Source organism: Lagopus leucura, unplaced genomic scaffold, assembly GCF_019238085.1.
Source record: "Lagopus leucura isolate 7727_CA_CO unplaced genomic scaffold, USGS_WTPT01 Super-Scaffold_100021, whole genome shotgun sequence".
In the NCBI taxonomy this organism is placed as follows: domain Eukaryota; kingdom Metazoa; phylum Chordata; class Aves; order Galliformes; family Phasianidae; genus Lagopus; species Lagopus leucura.
The window spans coordinates 12,204,670-12,231,913 of record NW_024962274.1 but is presented as its reverse complement, the minus strand read 5'-3'; the positions used below and the strand labels follow the sequence as shown (position 1 = coordinate 12,231,913).

The following is a 27,244-nucleotide window of genomic DNA, read 5'->3' as shown; positions in this document are numbered from 1 at the left end:
CAGCTGTGACATGCAAGTGATGGGGGAAGAACTGCAGCAGTTTTGCTGGTCCTGGAAGCAAATCCTCCCTTGAACAAGGAAATAGGTTCTGGCTTTTGGAGGTTTTCATGACCCCAGTTCTGCACTCTCATCCACAGAAGGGCAGAAGTGAAAAAAAGAAGCTAAGTTTAGAAAACAGAAGCGTGCATCCACTTCCAACATGAACTCCTTCATAAACAGAAAGTGTATTGAGTTCTGCCACATAAAGAAGCTATGGAGGTATGAAGAACAAATACATTTTCCATCTTCTGCTATCCTGTTTGCTACCCAATAATCTGTCATTAGATAATCAAAATGGTTTTATTAAAATAGAAAGCAACAATTAGACATTCAATATTAATCTTGCTGAGGACACCAACCTAGAAGATAAATTCATTAGACACGAGCAATAGATGACTTTGCCCAAAGCACGGAAGAGGTCTGGCTTACTCCTCCTGCTCTGCTCTCTGCTGGAAGTCTGCTTGCCGGGCTCTCCAGCCCTGCTCTCTCAGCATGCCCTCTGTGCAAGGGAAGACCTGGTAAGTGCCAGGCCAGGTTTCAGTCTGGTCAATTAGATCAATTAGGTAGCCACAGGCAGGCAAACAGGGGGAGCGATAGCAGTGCAAATCCCACTCTTAGATATGCCAGAAGATGTTTCTGCCTGGACAAAGCCAGGTGGATGATAAAGGAGGATGGAGTCTGGATGCAGAATGCCAGTCATGAGCCAACAGCACAGCGCAGGTTAGTCAGGTTGATGCATGTGTGGCTTTTGTGTCACTTATTAGAATTTTCTTCTGCAGCAGGGAGCAGGTGACAGTACCAGCCCTGCCCCTTGCTCTCTCTTCAAAGTTGCATTCACCAAATCCTTTGCATTTACCTCTGAAATGTGCCAACTCTTCCCTAGCGGTGTAAAGGGAGCAGGCTCCAACTGGCTGCATTTGGGATTGCCAAGTAATCTGCGGTACAGGACATTGCACTGCAGGGAGAAGGAAGGTCTGAACAAACTGGAAAACAGACTTAGGCCAGGATCTGGAAGGTCCAGCTGGTCTTGGGTGAATTGTGACCATCTTGCTCTCACCTCCCACAGTGATTTGCTTTGAGGGCCAGGTGCTGCTCTGTCCCTTCAACAAAGAAAGACTGGGAGAGATGCACTGCTCTGAAGACCTAAGTACAGAGGAGAATGAAATGCATCTGTACGCAGCAATGTGCAAAGAAGGTGGGTGAGGAAGGTGGCAAGAGGGAAGGGTGGGTGATGGCAGTGGCTGCCTGCAGCAAGGTGGGACAGAGATCAATCTCACCTAGGAAGGTAACTGACATTGTTTATAAGCCTGTAGCACTTTGTTCTTGATTGGAAAAGTTAGTGCAATTACAGCAGCTGTTTCATGAGATCAGCTTCCAAGGAATTTCTATAGCAGGTATCAGTGAAATCACAGCTTGTTGCTCTGCCTGTTTAGATAGGACATCCAGTCATTGAGAGGAGGGTTCCCCACAGCCACCAACTTTTTCAGAAAGGCACTGGGACGTAGCTGGGGAACATCAGGGTGGACCTCAGAGTATTTCTGCAGCTTAGACAGAATGTTAGGGAGCCCAACAGTGGAAGCGTAGAACATGGGGCCGCCCCTGTGCTTTGGCCAGCCATAACCATTGAGATAAACGACATCAAGGTGTTCTGGGCCTGACGCTATTCCCTCAGCCAGGATGTTAAATCCTTCATTGATAAGAGTAAACAAGCAACGCTCCAGGATTTCCTCCTGGTCTATAAAGCGGGTCTTGATTTGATGGGTGTCCCTGTACTCAGACAGAAAGCTGTGAATCCACGGGTCTGGTTTGGCTGTCCTACCCCCAGCCTTCTCGTACTCATACCAGCCTTTTCCAGTCTTCTGGCCAAACCTGCCTTTCTCACACAGAAGGTCAGGCAGCGGGCTGTAGCGATAGCCATGCCGCTGGCGGGCAGCTGTTCCTGGAGGCAGTGAGGGCCCAGTGAGGCCCTGGTCCTTTCGAGACCTCCAGCCCACATCCAGCCCAGCAAGATCAGACATTCGGAAAGGCCCTATCTTAAACCCAAAATCTTCAATAACCTGATCTACGTTTTCTGGTCTGCTTCCTTCCTCTAAGAGGAAAACTGCCTGTTGAAAATATGGGTACATCATTCGGTTCCCAACAAACCCAAAACAGTTCCCTACCACCACTCCTACTTTCTTTATCACTTTGGCTAGCTGCATGGTCGTGGCAATGGTGGTGGGGGCCGTGTGACGGCCATAGATTATTTCCAACAGCCTCATCACATGAGCAGGGGAGAAGAAGTGCGTGCCAATGACCTGCTGTGGGCGGCTGGTGACTGAAGCTATTTCATCGATATTCAGGGCTGATGTGTTTGTACACAGAAAGGCCTCCGGCTTGCAGACTCTTGATAGCTTGTTGAATATTTCCTTCTTTAGTGCCATGTTCTCAAACACAGCTTCAATAACTAGATCTACATCCCGCAACACATCGAAGTCCACAGCGAACTGGAGTCGTGCAGGGTTATGGAAATCCAGGGTTTGGGCACCCTGCTCCATTTTCTTAGCCTCATGTTCCAAAAGGAGCATCACGGCTTTTCTTCCTGTGTTCAGATACTCCAGATCCTGCTCCAGGGCTACCACAGGTATCTTGGCCTTAACCAGAGAAGTCACAATGCCTCGGCCCATTGTTCCCAGCCCTGGAGATAAAAGTGAGATAGAATCAGAAACTGTGAATAGAAAATGTTACAATCAGTCATTTGACAGCAGCACTTCCTTTGGTATCTCCAAGATAAAAAGTGGAAGCTTAAGCAAAATGCACAGGCAGAAAGAAAGAACCGAAGACTCAGAAAAAGGAAGGTGAAGTCTCTCTGTAAGGGAGCATGAAAGTCTGAAGAGAAATAGCATAAAGGCAAACTGGTGTCTTCTCAAGATTACAAAATACCAATGGGATTCACACTGGTGCATGTGGACCACGTGATTCATGTCTTGTCCTTGCAAAGTTTTATCCCTATGGAAACCAGCATCACTTAATAGTTAGAACTTGGGGAGTGAAGACAGGAGGTCGACCCTGTTTCTGCCAGCTTCACCTTGAGATACCAGTGCCTGTCTTGTCCTTTTGCTACGGTCCCTCATGGGCACTCACAGACGAACATCTCTGCAAACAAAGACACCCCACGCATATATTTTGACACCAGGAAAGCTCAGGCAATTGGTTTCTTCCTCTTCCTTGCAAGCTTCCTGTTTGTCTCACTCTGCACTTCACTGCGTAACCTTTGATGCAAACACAAATTCAACCGCTCTTTCTTTAAAGAGTCTCAGAAGAATCTCATCTTGACTTTCATGTCTCCTGTATCGCTCATCACCAGTTCAGGCATGGAACTAACATTGTGTTCTTACCCTGGGACAACAGCAGCCTTTTGCTTGCTGTTCACGCTTTGTATTGTTCATCTCTGCCAACTGGGGGCAATCCAAGTCCTCTGATAAGGGCCATCCTAACTTGAGGATTACTAAAGATACGGCCTTCCTTGACCAACCATACTCTTGTCCAGAATGCCCACAACCGATCTTCCATTTAAGCTGTTTTTTTCCTCTGAGATCCACAACTGTGCTGTGACCAGCTCATACCCTAAGAAATAACATTGCTGAGATTACTGCCTTGATACCTTCCCTCCTTTTGAGCCCTTCCCCTGGCTCTGCCCTCTGTTACATTAAGTGAAGCTGTGTGCTTACACTTTCCTATGATACCCAGCCCACGCTACTTATTCTGTTCTCCCATGATGGAAGCTTTGTGGACAGAGCTAATACAACCTAGTGAGAAAGCCAGCACAATTTTACCAGCTTTAAAAGTGCAAAGCATTCAAATGGGAGGATTATTAATATCCTAAATAAAGGAACAACTGCGCAAAGGCCAGGTTGGTTATAATTCTGTAAAAATGATTTTTTTTTTAATCCTTGGTTTACAAATTAAATTCAGCTAAACAAATAAACTGAAACAAAGGGATTAAATTTTTTGTCTAAAGCAGCTTTATAGAGAAGAGCTGAAATTATGTTGTCAGTTAAACAAGTTCCAACAATGAAGGTCAAATGAGGTGGTGTGTTTTTCCTGCAAGCCACACACCCTTGCTTCAGTTCTGTCCATGCTGAACTTGTGTACTCAGAAGGCATTTCAAACATTCCCTGCTTAGCTTTAAGAACATAGTTCTTACAGATCTCACTATCTGGAAGCTTGCTCATAACAAGCAAATGCTGAAGTTCCTTTATGGGAAATTTGATCCGTTACCTCATTATCAGACACTGCTAAAAATTAATTTGACAATAAAAGTCATATCACATGAATCATTTCTTAATACTTAATTGTCCGTGGTTTGCTGACTGAAAAGCAAACAAACACAAATACCTCCTCCCACTTTGCTTTGTTCTCAGAGGCGTGGATGTGGCAGCAGAGTGCTAAAGCCAGCTTTCTCCCTGTCTTTGCTGAGCTACAGAGACTGCTTTCTTCTCAGTGTGGCAGCGTCTCTCACCACCTCACAAATACCCACCAAGCCTAGCCCCATCTCCAGGGCTCTCTTTAGACAACTTGGTGAAGGGCTTGCAGTTCTGCATTTGGTTCTTCGTGGTTTCCTCCTCAATTCATTTATTCCTTTCCAGGGTGGGCACCTGGGGTTTCTCCTAAGAATTTCCAACCTCCACTAAAAAGACCCACATTCTGGGCCTTAGTAACTCCCCTTCCGCTCGGCTTCAGTTTCATGACTGAAATCTCAGCAGTTCTCTCACAATGTGAACACGCTGTTTCCTCCTAAATCACAACTCTTCCATGAGCAGTGGTTTTCCAGCTTTCCATTCTGGTGGCACTAGCTGATCCAGCAGTTTGCTTTTGTTAGCATGTAGTATTCCCACCTAGGTTTTCACCATCCCTTGACAGACAGGCATACATGTCTGTAGTGCTGCACTTTCTAGGCCACAGGAGTGGGCTTATAGACAAGACATGAGCTTGCCAAGCTTGTTTCTGACCTAGAAAAGCTGTCTCTCGACTTACTACATAACTCTTCAGTGGCCTGTACGAAATGATGTTTAATGAAGCTGGCAGAGAGAGTAATGAAAGCCCCAAGGGTTTTGTTACATTAGAGCTTGCACAGCATGACTCCCCTGGAAATATTTTCTAAAATTGGGCTATAAAGCCTGGGAGATATCTGGCTATTTAGCAGGGAAAGAAGCATTTCTGAGGACTTCCCTTTCAATTTTATCGAGATTCATGATCATGGGGAAAAATATGTTAGAGCAGTAAAAAATGGTGAGGAATCATTGGGTCTTGCACGTTTAGAAGGAGAAAGAGAAAGGGAAATGTTGCATGCTCCATTCGGATTGCATAGCTAATAGACAGAACTACTCCAGGACTTCTACTGTATATTTCATTTTCTTCCTCAATAGGGCTCTTAATGCACCCCAACTGTTAACAAAAAACCCACCCTAAATAGTTGTCTTTCATTCAAGGAATTGTTTCCAGAGTTGTATCAGGAATGGCCAGAGCATTTCAAAACTGAAATCCACTTCAGGAAAATAATAGTGCCTACCCCTCTTACCTCTGATCTTTCACTGTGCACTGCAGGTTTGACACAGGCATAAAGCTGTGCTTAAACTCACAAAAGTTAAGGCCAAATGCGGATATGGCAAATTGGTTTGTTGGGAAAGCTGACTGAATAGCTCTTGTTAATTATTGGTCTATCACATGAGGTACCGAGAATATGAACGATCATGCAAAATTAATTGAAGGATTTTAAAAATAAGTTTCAAAATGAACTCAAAATATGTATAAACTTATGTAGAGTCACACATGTCAGAGAAATATGTATCAGTAGAAAATACTCTGAACTATAGTGAGTATTTGAACTTTAAAACAACAGGAATTGGAAACAATACTTTATAGATCGATAAGAACATGCAAAGATGATCTCATTTCCCATGTTAAAAATAACAGTGAGCAAGAGGTGGCGGTGGACTGGTTCTGACTGGAGCTGCTTCTTTGTTTCTGGTATTAACTTCAAGCAGAATTAATGTGATGCTCAAGGCAAGCAGGGAGAGATGGAAAGACTGCAGAAGGGATAGAGATGAACTCTTTTTCTGGGTGAAGAGGAATGAGAGTAAGTGGAAAGAGATGGATGCCAAGAGTCCAGAAGCAGAAGCAAGTAAAGTAGGCTTAAGTCAGCCTAGGACAGCTAGGCCAAGAGCAGGTGGGAACCCACACAGCTGGGTGCTACCTGCTTATCAGTCATTCTGTGAGCAAAATGCAGATAAAGGCAGCTGATGGGAGGCCAAGATTCACAGGAACAGTTGCCAAGTCATCAGCAATGCCATCTATCAAGGGTGCCTGCTAAAATGACACATAATCCCTGATGTTGAATATACATTAAGACTTGGTGCCAGTTCCCTCTAACAAGTCCTGCTAATATTAGATTGACACTGAGTCCACGAGGCAGGGCTTCCCCAGCATTCATGACACTGCTTCCATCCCCTAAAGGTCCTCTGTGCTGACAGAAAAGGCATTGAAGAAGGAAGAAGTCACAGTGGTCTAATCAGTGGCTTCTCATTTTGCAGTGATAATAGACAGAAGAACCAGCATAGTGCAAGGGCTTTAGTGCAGGAAACAGCAATGCCTATTGGAAAATGAAGGTTGCAGAAGAATGCAAAAATCCTGCTCTAAGTGACTTCCTCTCTTCAATGAAAATAGAGACCCTGAGTCTCCTATTGAGACTCAGTACTTTAAAAGGATGGTCAGCCTTATTTTAAAAGGTGTCAGTCCCTCAAAAATCACCCCTAAGATTTTTATTTTGGGCACTTCAAGAATGTGCTAAAGATCAAGAATGTGGAACTATGACATACTGCACAGCAAGGTACTGGCTGGAGAGTGACTTCTTGTTATGTGAGCCTGAGAGAAGAAAATGCAATTATGTTGGCATGTTCCACACCTATCTCCAAAAGGCTTTTATTTCATGCATTCAAGGCAAGGGAACTGCTAGGTCACAGCCTGAACTGGTGACTGAGCACCTGGTGAAGGGCTGGGCCAGCACTGGAAGGGAGAACAGGTGCAAGCAATTCATCTATGTGACCAGAACCTCATTTAAGGGTTGGCAGCCATAAGGAAAAACATATTTGCTTAGAGGCTGCTTTCTTCTGGGAGTTTTCCAGTGAACCCTTGTCTTCAGGATGGGGTAAGCTATTCTTTCCATATTTTTTGATTGTGACTAATACTTCTCTTGGGCTATCCAGAGCTGGTCAGAGGCAGCTACATGCCTCTATTTCATACCAGATAGAAGGAAATCCTTCTGCAGGAAAAAGTCTGGTGGGGTGAAAGAAAAAAAGTAAGTGATGGAAAGCAGTGACATTTAGCATGGCATACGATTGAGAATTAAAAGGAGGTGATTGATGGTCTCTAAAATAGATGCTGCTTATCATATCAAGCATGAGGCCTACACCTAGTGCAAATAAATCAAGCCGTAATAGCTGGCTATGGGAGCTGTATTGACAGAAGAAGTGATTTACAGAAAGAATTAAGAGTTCTACTAGGTGTCAGGGCCTTGGGTGCATTCATAAGTTTTAATGACCTTGACCAGCTACATCTCAAACCTCTGCCCTATGTCTGCTGCCTTTGGGCCTCAGAACACACATTAAGCTCAGCTGTGGACTTGTATCCCCTTCCTGAGCTACATCAGAAGAATGTTTGCCTCTGGCGACAGCCACTGTTGGTCCAGACTTCAATCTGCTGACTGGCTTCCTAACTCTGCCTTGCATTTGCTCCATTGCGTCTCTTTTGCTTTATCATCTGGATGTCTAGTAGATTCCTGCTGTGATTTCTGTGCCTGCCCTAACTGCCTTGCTCAGGCACTGTAACTAAATGATACACCAGAGGGTTGTGCTGCCATCCAGAGGGAGAAATGGGTTGGCAGGAACATCATGAAGCTCAACGGGGAAAATGCAAAGTGCTACACCTGGGGGGGAATGATTTGATGCCCCAGAATATTCTGAGGGCTGACTGGCTGGAAAGCAGCCTTGTAGAAAAGGATTTGGGATCCTGCTAGACACCAAATTGACTGTGACCTGCAATTGGTCTTTGCTGTTATTAGTATACAGGGTGGCATGAGGAGGAGTGTGCTGGCAGGTTGTGGGAGAGATCTGTTCCATCTGCTCAGCACTGGTGAGATCACAGCTGGAGTGCTGTGTCCAGTTCTGGACTCCCCAGTACAAGAGAAACGTGATATTACTGGAAAGAGCCCAGTAATGGGCCACAAAATGATCAAGGAACTGGAGTAAATCCTATGTGGAAAGGCTAAGAGAGCTGGAGCTCTTTCAGCTAGAGAAGAGAAAGCCTGATGGGTATGGCAAGGCAGAATCTCACTGATGTACATAAAAACCTGAGGATAATGTGTGAAGAAGAAATCAGGCTGTCAGTGGTACGTAGTGATGAGGTGAGAGGCAATGGGCAGAAACTGAAACATGAGAAGCTCCATCTGAACATCAGGTAGTACTGCTTTTGTTGTGAGGGTAAATGAGCACAGGCACAAATTTAAAGCAGCTCTCTTATCACTGTCCTGGGAAACTGGTTCTAGGTGGCCCTGTTTGAGTATGGGTGTTGCATAGGATGACTTCTAAAGGACCCTTCTAAATTGTGGCTCTGTGGTGCATTACTGCCCTCCACCTCATCCCTTGGGGAGAAGCCAGATCTTGCTATGTAGTTACAGCACCAAATTAAGCTGATCAGATATTCTGAATGGCCCTTCTGGCTATCTGTTACTGCTATTAGGGTTTTTCTACTGTGCTATTTATTGTAGCGTGATTAATCAGTACATAACAAAGAATGTCTGTTCTAATGTTGATTCTAGTCACCTGATCATTCCTACAAGACTTCAGCATAAGCTCCTTCTGCCTAAGAACATGGTGCAGGACTGTCCTGTTTGGGATTGCATGCACCTATGCAATAGTTAGGCAATAATTCATGCCTGAAAGACACAAAGGTCACAGATCATCCTCACAAGGCTTGTGGACCAAAATTTAAAAAACATTTTCATTACAAATACAGTGCGGATTCACTTAGGGAAGCTAATGAAAAGAAGGGAACTTTCAAAGAGAACTAAAAGAAAGTGTGGCCTGAAATGAGTTTCCAGAGAGCTCATATTTCAGAGCATGGGAGGCCCAAGAAAACCCAGGACAGAGCAATATTGGTTTGGTGAGCTTCCTCTGAAACAGAATGGATGCCTTCCAAGTGCTCCATTACTCATCTAACCGTTTTTGAGTGCTACTATCAACAGGCAGAGCTGAAAGACACTTTTTTTATATATAAATCACAGCAGTGCATCAAAGGCTTTATTTAAATTGCTCTCATAAAAAATTAATGAAGGCATTATCTTGCTGGGCTACAAAATGGCAGGAGTGGATCCCAGTGAGATAAAATCTTCTTAAAAATACAGCTGTCAAAACATTTTTGTTTTAATATATCCCTGAGTGGCTCTATACACACTACACACTTGCACCACAGAACTAGACTGAAAGGAGGAGAATTTTAAGCAAGCTGGCTTACAACATGGCATAAAGCTAGGACTCAACACAACATTTCTTCCAAGGGAACAGAATACATATGGTCCACAGATGAAGCTAACTCTGAACTGAGAGGACAGTGCTCTTCTTAAGAAACAGGTGGGATAAAGTAGCAACAGTAGCACATAACTTACCATTTGATTCTCTGAGCTTACTGATACAGTGGTGACTTCTCCTTTTATGTCACCCATGGGCCTCAAATATGTGTGTCCTGTGAATTCTACTTAGCCTTTCTGCCGTGAGTAAAGCATCACCTTACTTGCTCGCTGAAAGGGGCTCTGCTGTGAACTGTACAGTCAGGAAATGAAATGGCTTTTCCCCCCTTACCTATCACAGCTGCTTTGCGGATGGGCTGAGGGGAAGCACTTTTCCATGAAGCTCCACTGGGTGTTGTCCACTTCTCCACTGCTCTCTCTGCAAAGAAAGCATGCTGCAGTGCTTTGGCCTGGCCTGAAGTCAGCAGGATGTTAAATAGCTCTCTCTCCTTCTGGACTCCATCTGCAAATGGCTTCTCTGTGGCAGCTTTGATTGCTTGGAAGCACAGCTCTGGTGCCAGGCACCCTTGGGCCCGTTTCTTCACCTTTACAAGAGCCTCAGTGAGAAACTCTTCCATGTTGGGCAATTTGGGGACTGGCTTCAGGCTGAGCCTGCGGTGTCCCAAGGGCTGGCCTGTGGGTAGAAAAATGGAAGTTAGAGAACAAAACATTTACATCTCTTGGAGGACTATGGGTTTTCACCTGTTTCTACATAGAAGGTATAATGCAGTCCTATTCTTGTTCCACCTCCTTCTAAGCCTACTGCACTACTAGGGCTTGAGCACAATGATCTGGGTCTAGTATTAAATCTGGCATTTCCCTTCAGCTTTGTTTGCCCTGCCGATGACAATTTTTCAAGACCCTTCTTCCTAGAATTCAATGAACTGAGATTTCAATTTCAAAGACATAATTCTCTCCTTTTCTCAGCTAAAGAGTGGCTTGACTTCTTCAGTTCTAATTCCACAGTCCCAACTGTCACATTCATAAGGCTATTTTTTCTGTAAGCTTCAATACTGGAGTTTTCCCTCAGTATTGCTTAGTACTCATTGTTAGCCAGATGCATTCGAGTCAGGGTCCTGACCCAGGCATTTATATGAATGACTGGGAAATACACTCTGACTTTAATTTTTCCCTGACAGCAGGATTCCCTCCACTCCCTGTGGGACTAGCTGAGAGGATGGCTCACACAGCATGAGTTGGGGAGCAAATGAATAACAAGGAAGAGTTCATGCTTCTGTGTCAGCAAGGGGTGAATCAAGCAGTCACACAAATACACGAGCCTCATTACAGGCAGAGGTTGCTATGGTAATACCTAGAAAGATTTTTTAATTGAGAGAAGTTAGTTACATTTCAGACACTGAAATCCTCTCTGTCCTCTTCAGAATTATAAACCTCTGGGCCTGCTGGGAGATCTATGATCTATCTGTATTCAGGCTATTTCTTATATTCTTAATGGCAGCTTGTCTCAGTAAAAACCATGGTGGGACAAGATTGGAAGCTCAGAATGTATCTCCTCAATATTCCAGAGCTGCAAAAAACAAAAAAGTTATAGCCACATCCAGATTCTTATCTAATGGTGAGGCAATGTTATGGTGCTGGGTGCTGCAGCACTATTCCCAGAAGCATCCAGGATCACCAACAAAGCAGGATGGTAGGTGGGCCCACTGTGATGGGAGCCCAGAGCTGAGAAGCTCTCTGGCATGTAGCCTCATTGCTCTGGCTTCTGTTACAAGCTCTGCCATAGGAGCATAATTCTTTCAAAGGTGGCATATTGCACCCAGCTATCCTTTCTCTTCCTGCTGTCTAACTTAAAATGCCAGTGCATCAGCAGAAGACCCAGGAGCAGGACATCTGTCACCCCAGCATACACAGGATGCTGAAAAATGGGCATATAGCAGTACCACAATTGTGGCTGCCTGAAGAACATGGCCTGACTCTAGATCTCTTAAGTCAAACAAACATGATGAGTTAGTACTGATTTCTTGAAGCAATGGTCTTCAGAGCTCAGGCTTTTAAATCAAAGCTTCTGTACAACAGACAGAAAGATTAACACTAAGTAACTCTGTATGTAAAGTAAACTGAAAACAATGTTTCCTCGCTGACAGATCCAACCCATATTTGCTGTCAGTACTGCAGGGTTTTAGTAAGGATGATGTTTGTTTATTTTTGAACCCTTTGTCTTCCCAAAATGCATGTTTCTAACACGAGGATGCTCTTTATCCAATCAGGTTGATCCTTTCTGAAAAGGGAATGTCTGGTTTGTCCCAGAAAGCACATCTGATGGCTGGAAGGCCACTGAAAACTGAGCAGATCGAGAGACTTTGCATCTCTGATGTGGTGATGAGACTACTGGGAGCCTTTAAGCATGGTCTTCAGGTAAAGCAGTACTTGTAAGTAGAAACGTTGAGGGAGGACATGAGATAGTTACTGTCTTCAGGATCCTATAGTAAAACTCTTATTTAGTGAAGTATTTCTGTAGTAGTTTTTTTTATGAACAGGAAAGAATGATGTGAATCTAAACTTGTGCAGGATACCTACAGCTTGATTTCTGAAATCGAAAAAGCAGGAACATGATGAACAGCATCAGATGTCATGGTACAGGAAAAAGTGGTATCTACATACAGTATCTAGCACAGACACCTACTTTGTTTTCATTAGAGTTTGTAGTCCAGGTAGCAGGAAGGATGGATCAAATCCATAAAACCTCTAACAGAAAAAGCAACAGTAAGCCTGCAGTATCAAACATGGTGCTATTAAAAAAAAAAAAAATAGTATTCCAGAGTGGTGAACTCTAGGTATGTTACTGGACTTCAGATACAAGAGGCAGGGTTAGCCCAACAACCAGCTTACTGCAGTGAACTGCTTGTGCATGCCTAGGGAGTGAAGCTGAAAGTGGTCCCCTGCTTCTCAGGCTAGCAGCAGTTTCATGTCAGCTAGAAACAAGTATGGCTCCTATCAGATTTTTTATTATCCTCTGGTTGTCTCAAAGGAGCACTTTATTAGACTTTCTGTCTATGGATGATATTAGCCAGAATGATAAGCCCTGAAGAGAGATTCAAATACCCATATAGTGTACATCTTCCCAGAGATAGAATAAAGGCCCTTACAACTGTAAATGAAAGCTTTTCTCCAGCAGCCTTCATTTAAGGTGTGCAATTACTACATGAGCAGTAATGTTACTCCTGTGAGTTTCTTGAGCCTCAGAAGAAACACCTGCATCCCACACAGTTATTGCTGTTGGTCTACAGTCAAACTCATAATCCTCCTTCCACGTGGAATTTAATACCTGGGGGGTCTGAACTAACCTAAATTGAACTGATGTTGGTTGGCTCTTTGATGCAAACCATGGATATTCTTGTGCCCCAAAGAGGATAAAGCAAGAGATGATTATAAAAGGGGAGCTCTGAAGAAGTCAGCCATGCAGAGATCAGCTGCCATTTTCTCCTCCAGCCCAGGAGGGCCAGCAGAGGTGGGCAGTATAAGCTGCAAACAATTGTAGTGATTTTTCAATTTTGTGATGCCATCAGGTGGACAAATTATGCCATGCAGCTTTGAATTAGCACAGCAATTATCAAACAGGTTTAATGAAAGAAGACTCTTCTGGTCTCCAAGAACATAGTTCCTATTTGTTTCTCTTTCAAAAGTGAAAATGCTTTCTTTTTCCTGAAGAGGCTATTTCTTCTGAAGGAAGGGAACACACTCACTTCTGAGTGTATTCTTGCCTAAAAATAAGAGACCTTAATTGTCTTTGTGTATTCCTACAGGCATTCCTTCAGAGCTGCTCAGAAGGTGCTCATTCTTAGGAATATTCCATAAAAGTTTATGGATGAAGATGCTGTCCCAACAAAACTGTCATAAAGGTAGCTCTGTCACTTACATATAGAAACAAAGAGCCCTGCTTCCATACAGCCACCCGTTTGAGGCCGGTTTCTTGCTCTGAGGTGCTGCAGCTGCAACACTGAGAATGCTTCAGAGGAATTACCTTAATTAGCTCCTTGAGCTGGATCCTGCAGCACAGCTCTCCCTGGCTAAAAGCAAAAATTCCAGCTGTGACAATGAGTTACTTAACCAAACTGTTCTGTAAGAAGCCAGCAGTTGTTAACCTCAATTTAAAAAAAACAAAAACAAAAACCCTCAGAAATAAAATGCTGCACTCCATACAAAGTGCACTTGTTATGACATTATATAATTCCACTTCTGTCCTTAAGGTTGCCTGAAACATGTTCACTGAAAGCATAACTCGCTGTGAACAAAAACCAGGCCAGCTACACGAGACTGTCATATCTCTTCTGCAGCCCCAAGTTAGTGACTGAGGTACAGAACTGAAAGTGTTGGTTTGCTGTTGTATGGCAGAAGATTTTAAGGTTATGCAAAAGCCAAAGCCAGGAATGGCTCAAGAGGCACGTGTGGACTCTGGGTACCTCATCCTGTCAGCCTGATCAGGTCACCAGAGGCTAAATGGAGTGTCAGATCTTCTCATGATGTTCTGTAAAGTCTAAAGATGAATTCACCTCTACATCTCTCCTACTTGGAGAACTGTGCCTCCAGTGCTTTCACTGTTAAAGAACATCCTGCCAGTAGAGCAGTTGGAGAAAGTCTGAAAGCATGTTTTTGGAAGTCCTGTTGGAGCTGGTATATAGAGTGATGTGAAATACCTTCAGCAGTGCTACTCATTTGTCACTGGTGCAAGAAACAGAAAAGCTACTACAAGTAATGAGCAGGACTGGAACAGACAGGTTACTTGCTGGATATCCAGATAGGATCTTTGTATGCTTGTGCAGTTTTCAACTTTTCTTGCTAGTGGCACTTTCCTATGGAAATGAAGCTACAGAACATGGATTTCTGAATAATGGCAGTAGATGTAAGTTCCAGAAAGCAAGTTACACTGAGGCATAGTGCACTCAGGGATTCATTCCTGAGGTTCTCATCTGAAGTTGAGCTGATCTTGCAATTCTCATTTGCTGCACTATGCTGTCACGGAAGAAATAAGCTTACAAATGTCTAGAATTCACCCAGTTTCACATAGCATTTGTTGAAAACCAGGATGCTTGCCAGTTCGCTGCATCTAGCAACATATCTGTTATTCATATGATGATATACTGCCTCTGCCATCAGTATTGGTGTAGATCTTACACAAGATGTCATTCATAACCCTGAGAGTACATTAAAGGGAACATTTTGGGTTAATTTGTCTGGGAAAGTAGCAGTGAATTATCATTCAAAACAGACAAGATTAGGGTGCCAAGGTGCCTCAGCTTTTCTTAAGCAGTGTGGAAGCATATCACCTACCTTTCTAAAGTTTTTATATTTAAACAGTCTAATTAGATATGGGGAAAGAAAAGGATTGCTTATATCAACAGTTCTGCACTAAAAATGAAGATACTGTAGCGTGGATACAATGAGATGGAAGAGAGTTACAGAAGACCCAGACAATGAACACCCTTTTGTACTTATCTGGTAAATCCCACATTGCAGCTAAGAAGGTACTTTTTGAAGAATGTTCTATTTTGTATCTAAGATATATCTAAGTATATACTATTTTGAAGAATAGTGCATTCACTGAGATGTCTTAAAAATATAATGCGTTGTCATCCAGAGCTGAGGCTGCTTCAGCTTCTACAGTGGGAGAAGTACTCTTACAGAGCAGGAAAACCATTCCTGTTTGTAGTGGAAATTGTTGCAGGAACACTCCAGTTTGGAAAAGCACTGCCTGTAAAGACCAAGTGATCAGAGAAGATGGGTGGTAGTGCTGAGTTGCTGTTGTTTTCCTTCTTCCTTGTGTGCATCTTCTGAAAGGATTCCACATCTAGTTCTGACTGGAGACAATGGTCCATCTCAGAGTTGGTGGGAAAACGTTCTGTTTTCTCTCAAGGTGATGCTTTTCAGGCTGGTCTGTGAGTGATCCTCTTTCTGTGCTAAATCCTGTGAATTTGATTTTGTTACTTCAAAGGCGGAGAAATCTCTCTGCGTGTCTCCCCATTTCCATAGTCCATTTTCTCATGAAGCAGCTGAAGGGTAACAGTTACTCACAAATCACTGAGTTGGGCTGAGGATGTGCCAGTCCCTCCACTAGAGGGAGGGAGAACGTTATTTTCAATTAGCTGTTATTGATGGTGCAACCAGACTACATAAATGCCATCCAAAACTGCGTATAGAAAGAGTGCAACTCTCTCAAATCAGTTGAGAGCAGCAGTCCAGAAAAACATGGATATAAAATTATAGAAGCATGAGGACTCTCTACTTTTTTTTTTTTCCTCTGAATCCTAACTTAATATTTCTGCAGCTCTTCGGCATCTGAATTTTTTCACTTTCACTTAACAGAAAACAAATCCTGCTGTTCATTCTAGTTCATATGGATGCCAAAACCCAATGAATGGAATGTGAAGACTGGAACAAGCTAACGGGTTTTGTTCTAATTCTCTTCAGCCTCACCAATTATTTCCTGGCATTGCTACAATTCTTTCCTTACCAATCAACTTGTTTGCGACACGGATTGCTGCTTCGACTGTATTCTCTTCCACAACTTCATCAACCAAGCCCAGCTTCAGTGCTTCAGTTGCAGAGATGTGTCTTCCTATGATGAAAAGAGAAATAAGGTGACTACAGCTGGGGCATTAAATGTGATTTCACTCTTTTTCAGTCTGATCAAATGACTTACATGTAGCTGGCCTCAAGTATCAGACATGCTTATCAGGTACATCAAGTGCATAACTAACTACATGCCTCAGAAGGGCATGTGTCCCTTTGCTAGTGAATCCTGGGAGGAATCAAGCTGAATTTCAACTCGTGCAGCTATGTCCAAACAAACATTATGATTCATTAGACAAAAGCAATGGCATGACTTGCTCTCATCCTCACATATGGAGCGTGGCACAGTACTTTACCTGTAGTAATTATATCCAGGGCAGCAGGAACCCCAATCAGTCTAGGGAGCCGCTGAGTGCCTTCAGCGCCTGGAAGCAACCCAATTGTGACTTCTGGCAAACCCATCCGTGCCTAAACCAAAGTCAAATTCAACAACAAATCTGATTAACAAGATCAATAATTAGGAGCTGAGCAGAACAAAGACAAGTAGACCTGATTTGTGTGCTGATTCTTTCGGAATCCTCCATGAACTACTACACAAAATCCTAATTTCAGCTTTTTTTCTGTATAAGATGTTTAATCCAGAAGCCCGCTCAACTTTTTCAAGAACTTATGTACAGGAGCAGAAGAGATATCCATCAGTGGATGTGTGGGTAGTAGCACAATGCTGGAGATCGATGGAGATAACGGCATCACCCCAGACCATAACATGTGCAAAAACAATGCTTCCAGCTGCACAGCTCAAAAGGGCAAACAGTTGTCAGTGTCTCTGTGACCTGCTGTCTCCTTTTGCTATTTATGAGAAATTTATTGCAGGAAAACACTCACATACTGAACTCTTCACTGACTGTCCTTCAAAAATGCTCAGGTGCTTCTTGGTGCACTTGAGATTTACTCGAGTTATGGTAAAGAAGCCAGTGACAGCTCCTATCTTCACTTAAAAAATGATTCACTGTGTCTTTTTGCTTAAATTTTATACTGTACGTTTCTAACTGAGCTCTTAAGAGATGTAGAGACATTTTAAGATCTGTACTTCAGGCACCTATCTTAGGTCACATGCAGGGTATATAAAGTGCCTCTTTATTGTGTTATAGCAACCCACACTGCCAGGTGTGAGTAATTCACTCTGAAAAAGCGAGGAGACACTCCTGTCAGGGAAGAGTCTCTGTAAGGAGATGAGGTGCTGCTAAAAGACAGTTGGGCAATCCTGAAGGAAGATATTTGAGAGAAATAAAAAAAGATGACTTTGAAAGACTTAAATGTGGAGGAGGGGAAGCTGTCTGCTGATTAGAGTGCACCCGGAGGAAACAGCCCATGAGGAATCAAATTGTAAGCGCTCTGTGCTAGCTGAGTTTCAACTATCTACTGAAACTAGGCCACTAGCAGAAAGAAATGCTAAATTTACGTGGCTGGGGAGAAAAATAAGAAAGAGAAAGTCATGCTGCATGAGCCAGCTATGCAATTGTGATAACGACTTCTGAGACTGAGTGCAAATTAACACTCAGATTCTGAAGTTTCTAATTAGGAAAGACACACTGCTCAGCTTCTGCTCAGCTGCTCTTCAGGAGCAGCCTCCCACTCTGTACATGGCCACGGGCCCCAGATGCTCCCACCCACTTCTCTAGTTCACAGTGTTACCTGCACGTGTGCGATACGATAATGACAACCAAGTGTCACCTCCAGGCCTCCTCCCAAGGCAATGCCTTCAATGGCAGCCACAACAGGCTTCTCACTCCTTTCTATTAGGGAAACTATGGGGCCCAAGCCAAGACTCTGTTTCTTTGGAGAAGAAAATCCTCGAATATCAGCGCCTGTGGAAGCACAAAAATGAGAAGGAATTAGTGGAGGAGGCAGTGAATGGAACGACACCTCCCTCAGTGCCATTAGACGTCAGCACTCGCTGATGACTGAGGTCTGACAGAACATGCTGCTGGCATGTAACAGGCAATGATCTCTTGAGAACAGCTGCAAGAAACCCAGGCTCCTTATGCATATTCAGGTCACTAAGGGGATGGCAAAATAGAAGAGTATGTAACTGTAATGATCGTGCAGTTAATGCAGTAATTTGCAAAGATGCTTATTAAAAAAATAAAAGAAGTTAAGTCTGGAGAAGTGGAATTGCTTCTTACAGGTAACGTCAAACTCCACAGGAATTTGTTAGCTTCACGGATCTCTACAACTGGAGGAGACCCGTTACAACTGCCCCATCCCAGGATGGCTCTATATAATTGGCTAATTCTTGGTCCTGAGATTTTATACAGTGTCATGGAAAGCAAGGAGACACCAACATGTCAGGAAGATAGGAAGATAAGAAGTTGTTCCCAGTTTCAGCATGAATCTACCAGCATATTTCTGGCCTGGACCGTCCAATCTGTGATGTGTTCAAACCAGTCTGGGACAGCAGAAAAGGCTCACTGTTTTGCAGCTATTTTCAGCCACATCAGAATTTGTGGCATTTTGTTGTTAGTGCTACATGGCAGAGAATCTTCACATGTGGGCACAGTTCTTCCTCTTTTTCTCAAACTGTTTGAAGGAATGTCTTACCTGCACTGAACTTCCCGTTTTCGCCACAAATTGTAACAGCTTTCACTGAAGGATCTGTGTCTGCTCTTTTCAGTCCATCCTCTAATGCCTGGAGAACTGTCGAACTGAAATAAATTAGAGATTCAGTGGCTAACAACCAACTACATCACTTTTCCACCAACACAACAGGCTCAGTGAAAATAAGCAGTGAGTCCAGTAAGTCTGCCCTCTGGTTTGTCTTCTGCCATAACCTCTCTGCTGAATACTCATTAGTCTCCCTCTCACTTCAAGGGCAAGTGCCAAAATCCAACAAGCCAATCACTGCTGACCTGTGCCAAGAGGGGAAAAAAGTATGCAACAGGATTTTGAACAGATATGAAATTATTGATTTGAAAATATTGTGCAGAAAAAAAACCAAAACAATTCTGTCACAGGAAGTAATCCAGTGTTTCTGTGCTTACAGTAGCTGTGTGATCAGCAGTTGCAAAATACCAATAGAAAGAGTCTGTTCCAGATGAAAAGGTTCTGGATTTTCCATAGGAAATTATTTACAAGCTCTTAGTGTCACAGCACTTACAGCAACACCCTCCTGCCAAAAGAAAGATTTGTCATCCAAGCTGCCCATGTTATCTGTATTAATACCACACAATTGGTTTTGCCACGTGACACTCTACTTGCAAAAATATTTCTTCTCCCTTCATACAGCTTTCTCCCATAGAGAATTTCTTGTGGGATGAAGAGGAGATATCACCACTTCTGGAAGCTTCCTGTTGTCCTGTCCTGGAGCAATGTGCCTGCCCCGGGACATGTCACAGCCCAGCTGAGCTGCATTGCATGCAACGCACACGCTGTAGCTGACACTAAAAAGATGTCATTTTCCATGAAGGAAATCATAGTAAAATGTATGATAGTAAAATTGTAAAAATATTCAGGAGTATCACAACTTCAAACAGCTAGAGCATGAAAGAGACAAAAAGTCACCCTCATTTGCATAAGTATCTCATTACTGTGCGACAGTATCATTCATGTAACAGTAACAATGAGAAATTCACTAGGTGCATTCCAATCAGCACTTAATTCCATGCTACGTAGTCAGCTCTGCCATGCCTACTGTTTTGACTGCAAGAGAAGCCATCCTGACGAGGTGCCTCAGTGCTATGTATCTCAGCAGCACGCTGGGTGGGTAAGCGTGCTCCCCAGGACAGGCTGTTCTTGTTCTTGAGGCTGACCACACTGGGTTATTTCTCCCTTGCACAAAACTCAGTGATGTGCTGGGTTTGTAACAAGGCTTTTAAAATGTCCTTTTTTTTTTTTTTTTTTTTTTTTTTTTTGCAAGGATTTGTAAACACAAATTTAAAGATAAAGGAAAGTAGCTTAAGGGAATACTGGAAATTAACTCGGCCAGGCTGTAATCTAACAGTAGAAAATGCTTTTTGTGCGTCATGCTGGTCTGGTCCCTCCTGTCTGTATCTCCCCCAACATCCACAGTCGCTGCATGAGGGATGCTCTGGTATGTATCTACATACCCTCATTTAGCATCCCTTACAAACCTGCTGCTCATGCATTTGTCTAATCTTTGATCCTGCCAACCCATCTGCCTCCACAGGCTCCTGTGGCATCAAGCTTTGTATGATCTCTTTAAAAACAATCTCCTACCAGTGTAATCAAACGCCCCTAGATCAGCTACCACAGGATTCTGTAATCAGAAATAGACCTCCAATTTATTTACCTTCTTTAGGATTTCATAAACCTTGCCCTTATTCTCCTACAGCCTTTCCCTTCCAACCCGGTGACTCTCAACCTCTTCAGCATGCTTTCTTAATGCTCTTGCCTCTCAGTTTTGGTTGTCCCCTTCCAGACTGTCCCTGTGTCCTTCTACAAATGCATAGTCCAGAACTACAGGCAGTACTTCAGAAGTCCTATAGGTTTTTTACCATAGAGGAATGGTGCCCTCTCTTTTGTTCTGTTCTCAGCATGTGTGCTGGTAACACCCAGCATTTCATGAGTTCTTTGGGCTTTCCAAGCACACTGAGCTGGTGATCTCAAAAATCTATCAGTGGTAAAGATCCCTTCTCTGAACTGTAACTGACAGCCTTCTTTTCTTTTTTTTTCCCCTGCTTTTTCCCCCTATTGTTTTTAGCATGCTTCGCAATGCATTCTTTATATTTTTAATCCTCTTAATTTCCAGCTTACATCTCCCCTGTCATGTTTTACAGGCTTTCTTATTCACATCTGATTAAGCTTTCCACTTCTTAAAACCTTTTTCCTGAGTGTCCCACGAATCCCTGCAGTGCCAGCAGCCCACCTCTGCTCACAGGCTATGGCTGATCCTTTCTCTTGTTAGTTTTATCTGTCTGTCCCCCAAACTTCCAGTTCCTTGCACATTCAAGTGCCTCCTCTCTAAGCTGTGGTCTCACAGATGATTAGGACTGCAAACCTCTGGAAGTTAAAACTTTGTAAACCACGAGAGAAAAAAAAACAAAAACAAGTTTGGTACACACCAGCTCTGTTAGTGGGGAGATGGATTAGCTTGAAGAGAGTCCATGTGGGAACCGAATTTGCTGCCAGCCTCACAAGTCGGCATATATTCCTCAGGAAAGCACTGCCTAAGAGATACCTGCACAGCAGCAGATGCTGTCAGACAGCAAAAAGCAAATTCCTACCCACCAGTGGCTTCTGAAGTGCTAATGGCTGGTGCGATGGAGTGGGAGCTGGGCTAACGGTGCTGAGCATCACGTCTAATGGGGAGAGAGAGATGAGGCTGGAGCACAGCAGAGCGGGAAAAGCACATCAGCCTTTTAAAAAGCATCTGTGCCTGCTGTGAAATTAAACTGTCAGGACTGCAGGACATGGCCCCTGTCTGTAACTTTCCCTGCCTGCTATCACCTACACAGACAGACATCTCAAACAGCAATCACAAACCTGCTCCCCTACAGATGAATAACTAAAATATGCAAGAAGGTACACACAAGGATCACAGAGTGCTCTCTACCTTCCATAGCTATAGCCAGGTCTCAGCTCAAAGCTGCCATTACGAAACAACCGTTGATCCTGCTGAACCAGGTTTTACTCCAATTGCTAACCAAATGGCGCAAGCCTAGTTAAAGCTGAGCTCTGTGCAGCTGTCACACTTGCTCCTTGCAAATTCAGCAAGTCTTAGTAAATCAGGAGATAAATTAGAAGCCCTTAACATCCAGACTTTCCTTCTGTTACTGGCTACAGGTGAGTGGAAGAGCCTGCAACAGACTCCAGCTGCACATGTGCTGTGTTCGCTGCCTCAGCCTGCCAGCTGTTGGACTGATCTCATCTATCTATCCTGCTCCCTCCCATGTTGCAAGCTTAAGTTTCATGGCATCTTAACTGATTTAAACCCATGCTGTGCAGATTCCTGTCCTCACTCATGCCTTGCAATCATGCAAGGAGTAGATGCAGAGAGCTAGACTGGCTGAAAGCAACTCCAAGAACCAGGTTGCTCATGCCAGCCCCACAAGCAGCAGCACAGCACAGCAGGGCTGTGAGAACCAGGTCCAGGTCACAGCAGTGTGCTGTGGAGTGCTTGCTGCCTTCCATGGTAGGGACAGAAGGTTTTATGGGCACAGCCTGGCTGTGTTCCAAGCCTGCTCTTGGCCAAAGGAGATCCAAGAGACATTATGGGAGTCCTACACATCCAGTTCATCAGTCAGGTTACTCCTAGTTTGCTTTCTCATTCTAATTATCCAAGTATGTAAAAAGGGTCTTTCTGTGCTTTCAAACATTGCAGTGAAGGAGTGAGTGCAGGCAGCTGGAGCAATGCACCTTGCCACAGCAAGGGCAGCAGCTTGTGTTTCCCATTCATGCTCATACATGCCCCTCAGCCTCTTCTTAACAAACTTTCTGCTTTAGAAGTTGCGTGTGACTGCAGTGGATGTTTTGCCTTAGGAGAACAAATGGAGCGAGCACTATGGTCACTGTTACAGCATGGCTCCTCAACTGGGACTGCTTACAAGGCAAATTACACAAACCAAACAACACGCGTATCCCTTCTGAAAGATGGAAAACCACAAACGTGTGCAAGAACTTCTTTACAGTGAGGGTAATGGAGCACTGAACAGGCTGCCCAGGGAGGTGGTGGAGTTTCCTTCTCTGGAGATGTTCAAGACCTGCCTGGATGCCTACCTGTGCGACCTGGTGTAGGGAACCTGCTTTGGCAGGGGGGTTGGACTCGATCTCTGGAGGTCCCTTCCAACCCCTACAGTTCTGTGATGTTGTGATTCTGTGAACTTCAGGGACTCTGCTTGGCTGCCTGTCCCCAGCTGTTCTGAGATCACCTTCTTCATCAGGTGTAGCATCGGGAGGTCAGTGCCTTCATCATTTCTAAAGGCATGTGAGCGGCCTGCATTCTGATACCAGGGCTGGACGTCGGTGCCTCCTGCTGAGCCGTGCCCTCTGCTCACAGAGCCCTTTGCCCCAATCCCTGCGCGCACTTGGAAGCACAGCTATCAGCCAACGTGAGAAGCAGCAAATCGTGGAGGGAAAGCCGATTTCCACCTGCAAACTGCACGGGAACTGAGAAATAGAAGAGCTGAGCTAACGCTGTGAGCTACTGCTGACACTTCGCGGTGTAAGTGAAAAGGAACGTGCCAAGTTTGACGAGAGATTCCGAGGGAGATGGCAGAAAGCGCACGCCCGTGAACCTGGCATTTCTCCCGAGGGGAAAAAAACCCTCTAGACGTTATAACAAGGAGCACAAATCACGAAGGAGCTCAGCGCAGTTATGGCAAAGCGATATCTAAGCTCTAAGCCTCGTGTTGTCGCTCTGCAGGAGCCACCCGAACTGACAAGCGCAGTGCCACGGCCGCACCCCTCGTGCCCTCAGAGGAAAGCCCGCAGTCCCGCCAACCGAGCGGGGCCCCAGACTCCCGGAGCCGGGAGAGCAAACTCCCGGCCGTGCCGTTCCCGCCTCACAAAATGGCGGGCGGCGCCGCCGTTACCTCAGCGCGTTGACCGGCGGGTTGCGGAGCCGGATGACGGCCACGGCCGCGGCGCCCCTCGCGTACTGCGCCATGCCGAGCGCTGCCGCTCTCCCCGCGTCTCTGCCCAGCGCCCGGCTCGCAGAGCAGCCTGCCCTGGCGGGGCGGGGCGGAACGGGACGGGGCACGGTACGGCACTAGGCTTGGTGACTGTCAGTGCAGCGTGCCCGCGCTCCGTGCGATTGAATATAAACCAGGCATCAGGAGGGCAGGTCCTGCTGGAGTCTCTGCCGGACGCTAAAAAGCGGGGAAAGGTCCTCCTGAGGGAAAAGAGTTCCAGGCAGATCAGGGAGCAGCCTGCCTATCTAAAGAGAGGCTGAGGGAAGGAAGGGGACGGACTCGTTAGCGGGATCTGTTGTGATAGGACAAGGAGAAAAGGGTTTCAAACTAAAAGACAGGAGATTTAGGTTGGATACAAGGAAAAAGTCTCGTGCAATAAGGGTAGTGAAGGCTGGCCTAGGTTCCCGGGGGGCTGGTGGATGCACTTGGTACAACGAGGTTCTTCCACTGGTGCGGAACAGGTAGAGGGGAAACTTTAGAACTTGATATGAAACGTTCTGTATGAGTATATAAAATCATAGATCATCCCGAGTTCCACGAGGACCGTCTGTTGTTGGTGTGGCTAATCTTGTCTTTTAGGAGCATCTTGAACATCAGCATGTCTGTCTAGCCTGCCAGAAAGGAGACTGTTAACTAACAAAAGGTGCATGAATGGGAGAGGTGGTTGAGGTCTCATGAGTGCTGGAGACCTCTCTCCAAGTACATAGAAGTACTGTACCCAAATGTATTATAAGGGATGGCGTGGTGAGGGGTCTGGAGCACAAGTCTCATAAGGAGAGGCTGATGGAAGTGGAATGGTTCAGTCCAGAGAAGAGGAGGCTCAGGGAGATCTTCTTGCTCCCTACAGTTCCCTGAGTTGAGGTTGTGGTGAGGTGGAGGTTGGCCTCTTCTTCCTCACAACTAAGGCTAAAGGGAATGTCCTCGAGTTGCACCAGGTAAGGTTCAGGTTAGATGATAGAAAAAATTTCTTCTCAGAAAGAATGGTTAGGCTCTGGAATGGATTGCCCAGGGAGCTGGTTGAGTCACTGTCCCTGGAAATACAAGAAACATTTAGATATACTGAGGGACATGGTTTAATGGGAAATACTGATCATAGGTGGACTGGATGATCTTGGAGGTCTTTTCCAACCTTGGTGATTCTATGATTAGATGGAAGGATCCCCTTCTGCATCTAGTGCTATATTAAAGAATGGCTGCATCTTAATACCACATTTGTCTTAAGGGTTTGTTTGGCAGCACATTGAGTCCAACCCCTGGCTCTGCACAGCACCACTGGAAAATGAGACCATGTGTCTGAGGGTGATGTCCAGATACTTCTTGAACTCTGGCAGCTTAGGGCTGTGCCCAGTGCCCTGCGAGCCTGTTCCTCTCAGTGAAGAAATCCTTCCTGATACCCCACCTTAATATGAGTTGTAATGAGATTGTTAAGTTTGCTCGTGTTCCTTGATGGAATGCCCTGAAGTTTGCTTGGATAATGGGAAGAGCTGTGTCTTTGCACCAAATAGATAAAGGAAAATTCTGCTTAGTCTTTGTACCAAGCAAATAAGGAGTGTTCTGTTAAGTCTTTGTACCAAATAAATAAGGATAATTCTGCTTGGAATCAGTTAATTGTGAAAGCGAGTGTTGAATATGTATGTACCTCCAAGAAAACCTCAGCACGTGTAATGCAAGTAATGTATATAAGCTGAAGATCTTTTGTGCAAGGTATGCATGACAGGTGGAGTGCAACCCCCATACGTTCAGCACTGAAAATAAGGAGTGCTTGCTTTCTGACACTCCAACTTGATTCTTAGGGAGTTTCATAACAGATTGACTTACAGCATCGGTTTGGCACCCCAGATGGGGTAAGCCTCGACAGTTCCTGAGTTCACAGAATATCATCTGGCACTGAAGTATTCCAGGGAGGGCCTTGATCCCCAGGCTGAAGAGCTCTCCAGACAAGACCACTGATTAGTGAGTATTAAAGCATTCTTTTATTATTATTTTATTTGGGTTGCCTGCCTGTCAGATGTAATGAAAGTTGCACAGTACAGTGCTAAGAACCCAAGTAAGGGGTTAAAACCCCTGGGGGATTAGAGTCCCCTGGTTTGGTTTAGTTTAGTTGCCTGCCCATCAGATGTAATGAAAGTTGTGCATGGTGGGGCTAGCAATCAGGTGATGGTTCATGCCCCCTTTTGGTTTATTTTGGTTCCTTGCCTGCCAGATGTGATAAAAGTTGTGCAGGGTAGGGCTAAGAACTTGGGTAAGAGGTTAAAGTCCCCCCCCCCCAAGGTAAATATTAAATGTGATAATTGTCACTGAGTGTGCTTGTTTGGTTGTTGTTTGTTTGTGCTGTTACTGTGTGCTATTTGTTATTGTACAAAGAATTCACCCACGTGTGTCATTAAAATGGGCACTGGATAATGTGGGAGTGAGGGGATTTTAAAAAAGCCACCTTTGTGCTGCAGTTTGAATCATTGGAAGGAAATAGCTGGATCCCGTGATGGGGTTGTGTGGAAAGATGATTTAAGTACAGTGGGACTGCTATGTGGCGTCTCATCCCCCAGCCTGCATATGTAGCCAGGCCTGTACCTTCCTAGTGCAGAATCCAGCACTTGCTCGTGTTAAACTCCATGCAGTTGGTGATTCCCCAGCTCTCTCATTTGCCTGGATCTCTGCAAGGCCTCTTTACCCTCGACACGGTCAACGGCTCCTCCCAATTTAGTATCATCAGCAATCTTGCTCAAAACACCTTTCTTGTTCGGTTGTTATTGCAGCAGATCACCAGAATTCTTTTATTTGTAAGCAGTGTTGATGACAAAACCAGGGATAAGGCCCTGCAATTTCCTTGTGAAACAGTGCATTTGGGGAGTTTACAAAAATGTTGTGAACTGTACCTTGGAGTTGTGGGAGATAACTGGTTGGTTTTTTATTAACCAGACCAAAATCAAAGATCACTCAAATTAGTTGTACTTGCTGTTTATAACTTAAAGCTCCAATTTACTTGTCCTTTAATAACGTAATCACCATAGTTGTGGCACAGCAGGGACTTTCTGAGCTTGAATAAACACAGAAGAGATCAGTCTGTAGAAAGAGAAGGCTCAGCAACTTTATAGATTTGTGGAAAGGTTCCAATAAGTGCTAAAGGTTTGTTGCTGTAAGCAATACATTCCTCTTAAACATAAATAGATTTTGGTAACAAGAAAAGGAAGTTTAAGTTTATATGGCAGAGGAAATTAAAGTCTTCAGAGCTTTCTGTAAAGTGTTTAATCTGTACTTCACTGAGTTACTCAAGGACCAACTACAAGGACATGAGCTTAAACTCAAACTCCCAAACCAATGAAGGATGAAGAGTGCATGGGCAGCCCCAGATTGGGCTTTTTCCCCCCTTTTTTCTTTTCTCTCACACCTTAGTTGTTTTCCATTTTCACAGCAGTTGGATCCAAGG

The 27,244-nt window shown here is 44.4% G+C and overlaps 2 protein-coding genes and 1 long non-coding RNA gene across 3 annotated transcripts in view; 2 read left to right on the top strand and 1 right to left on the bottom strand.

The window, feature by feature from the left end:
* Window positions 1-320: 320 nt before the first annotated feature.
* Window positions 321-23,825, bottom strand: EHHADH (enoyl-CoA hydratase and 3-hydroxyacyl CoA dehydrogenase). The gene is made up of 7 exons (XM_042878306.1): window positions 23,719-23,825; window positions 18,770-18,873; window positions 17,864-18,036; window positions 16,525-16,636; window positions 16,110-16,214; window positions 9,933-10,274; window positions 321-2,716 (listed from the first exon to the last, which is right to left on the bottom strand). Exons 1-7 carry the CDS (start codon window positions 23,790-23,792, stop codon window positions 1,446-1,448), a joined length of 2,181 nt encoding a protein of 726 aa, XP_042734240.1. The 5' UTR covers window positions 23,793-23,825; the 3' UTR covers window positions 321-1,445.
* On the top strand, window positions 7,176-15,854 carry LOC122183881. Its single transcript, XR_006180399.1, has 3 exons — window positions 7,176-7,225; window positions 11,869-12,016; window positions 13,405-15,854. It is a non-coding gene; the product is annotated as an uncharacterized LOC122183881 (long non-coding RNA).
* Window positions 23,826-24,890: 1,065 nt separating the features above from the next.
* The window catches only part of MAP3K13 (mitogen-activated protein kinase kinase kinase 13), a 70,210-nt gene continuing 67,856 nt past the window's right edge, over window positions 24,891-27,244 (top strand). Inside the window, exon 1 of the mRNA XM_042878302.1 lies at window positions 24,891-25,770. The gene's annotated coding sequence lies outside the window, so the exon portion shown is untranslated. The remainder of the gene's footprint in view (window positions 25,771-27,244) is intronic.

Bases quoted from the DNA above. Each gene is read 5' to 3' on its own strand.
- EHHADH (XM_042878306.1), bottom strand. From the start codon at position 23,792: ATGGCGCAGTACGCGAGGGGCGCCGCGGCCGTGGCCGTCATCCGGCTC. The intron at 18,037-18,769 runs GTAAGACATTCC...GTGCTTCCACAG, and splicing joins AAACGGGAAGTTCAGTGCAG to GCGCTGATATTCGAGGATTT. The intron at 2,717-9,932 runs GTAAGGGGGGAA...TTTTATCTCCAG, and splicing joins CCGCAAAGCAGCTGTGATAG to GGCTGGGAACAATGGGCCGA.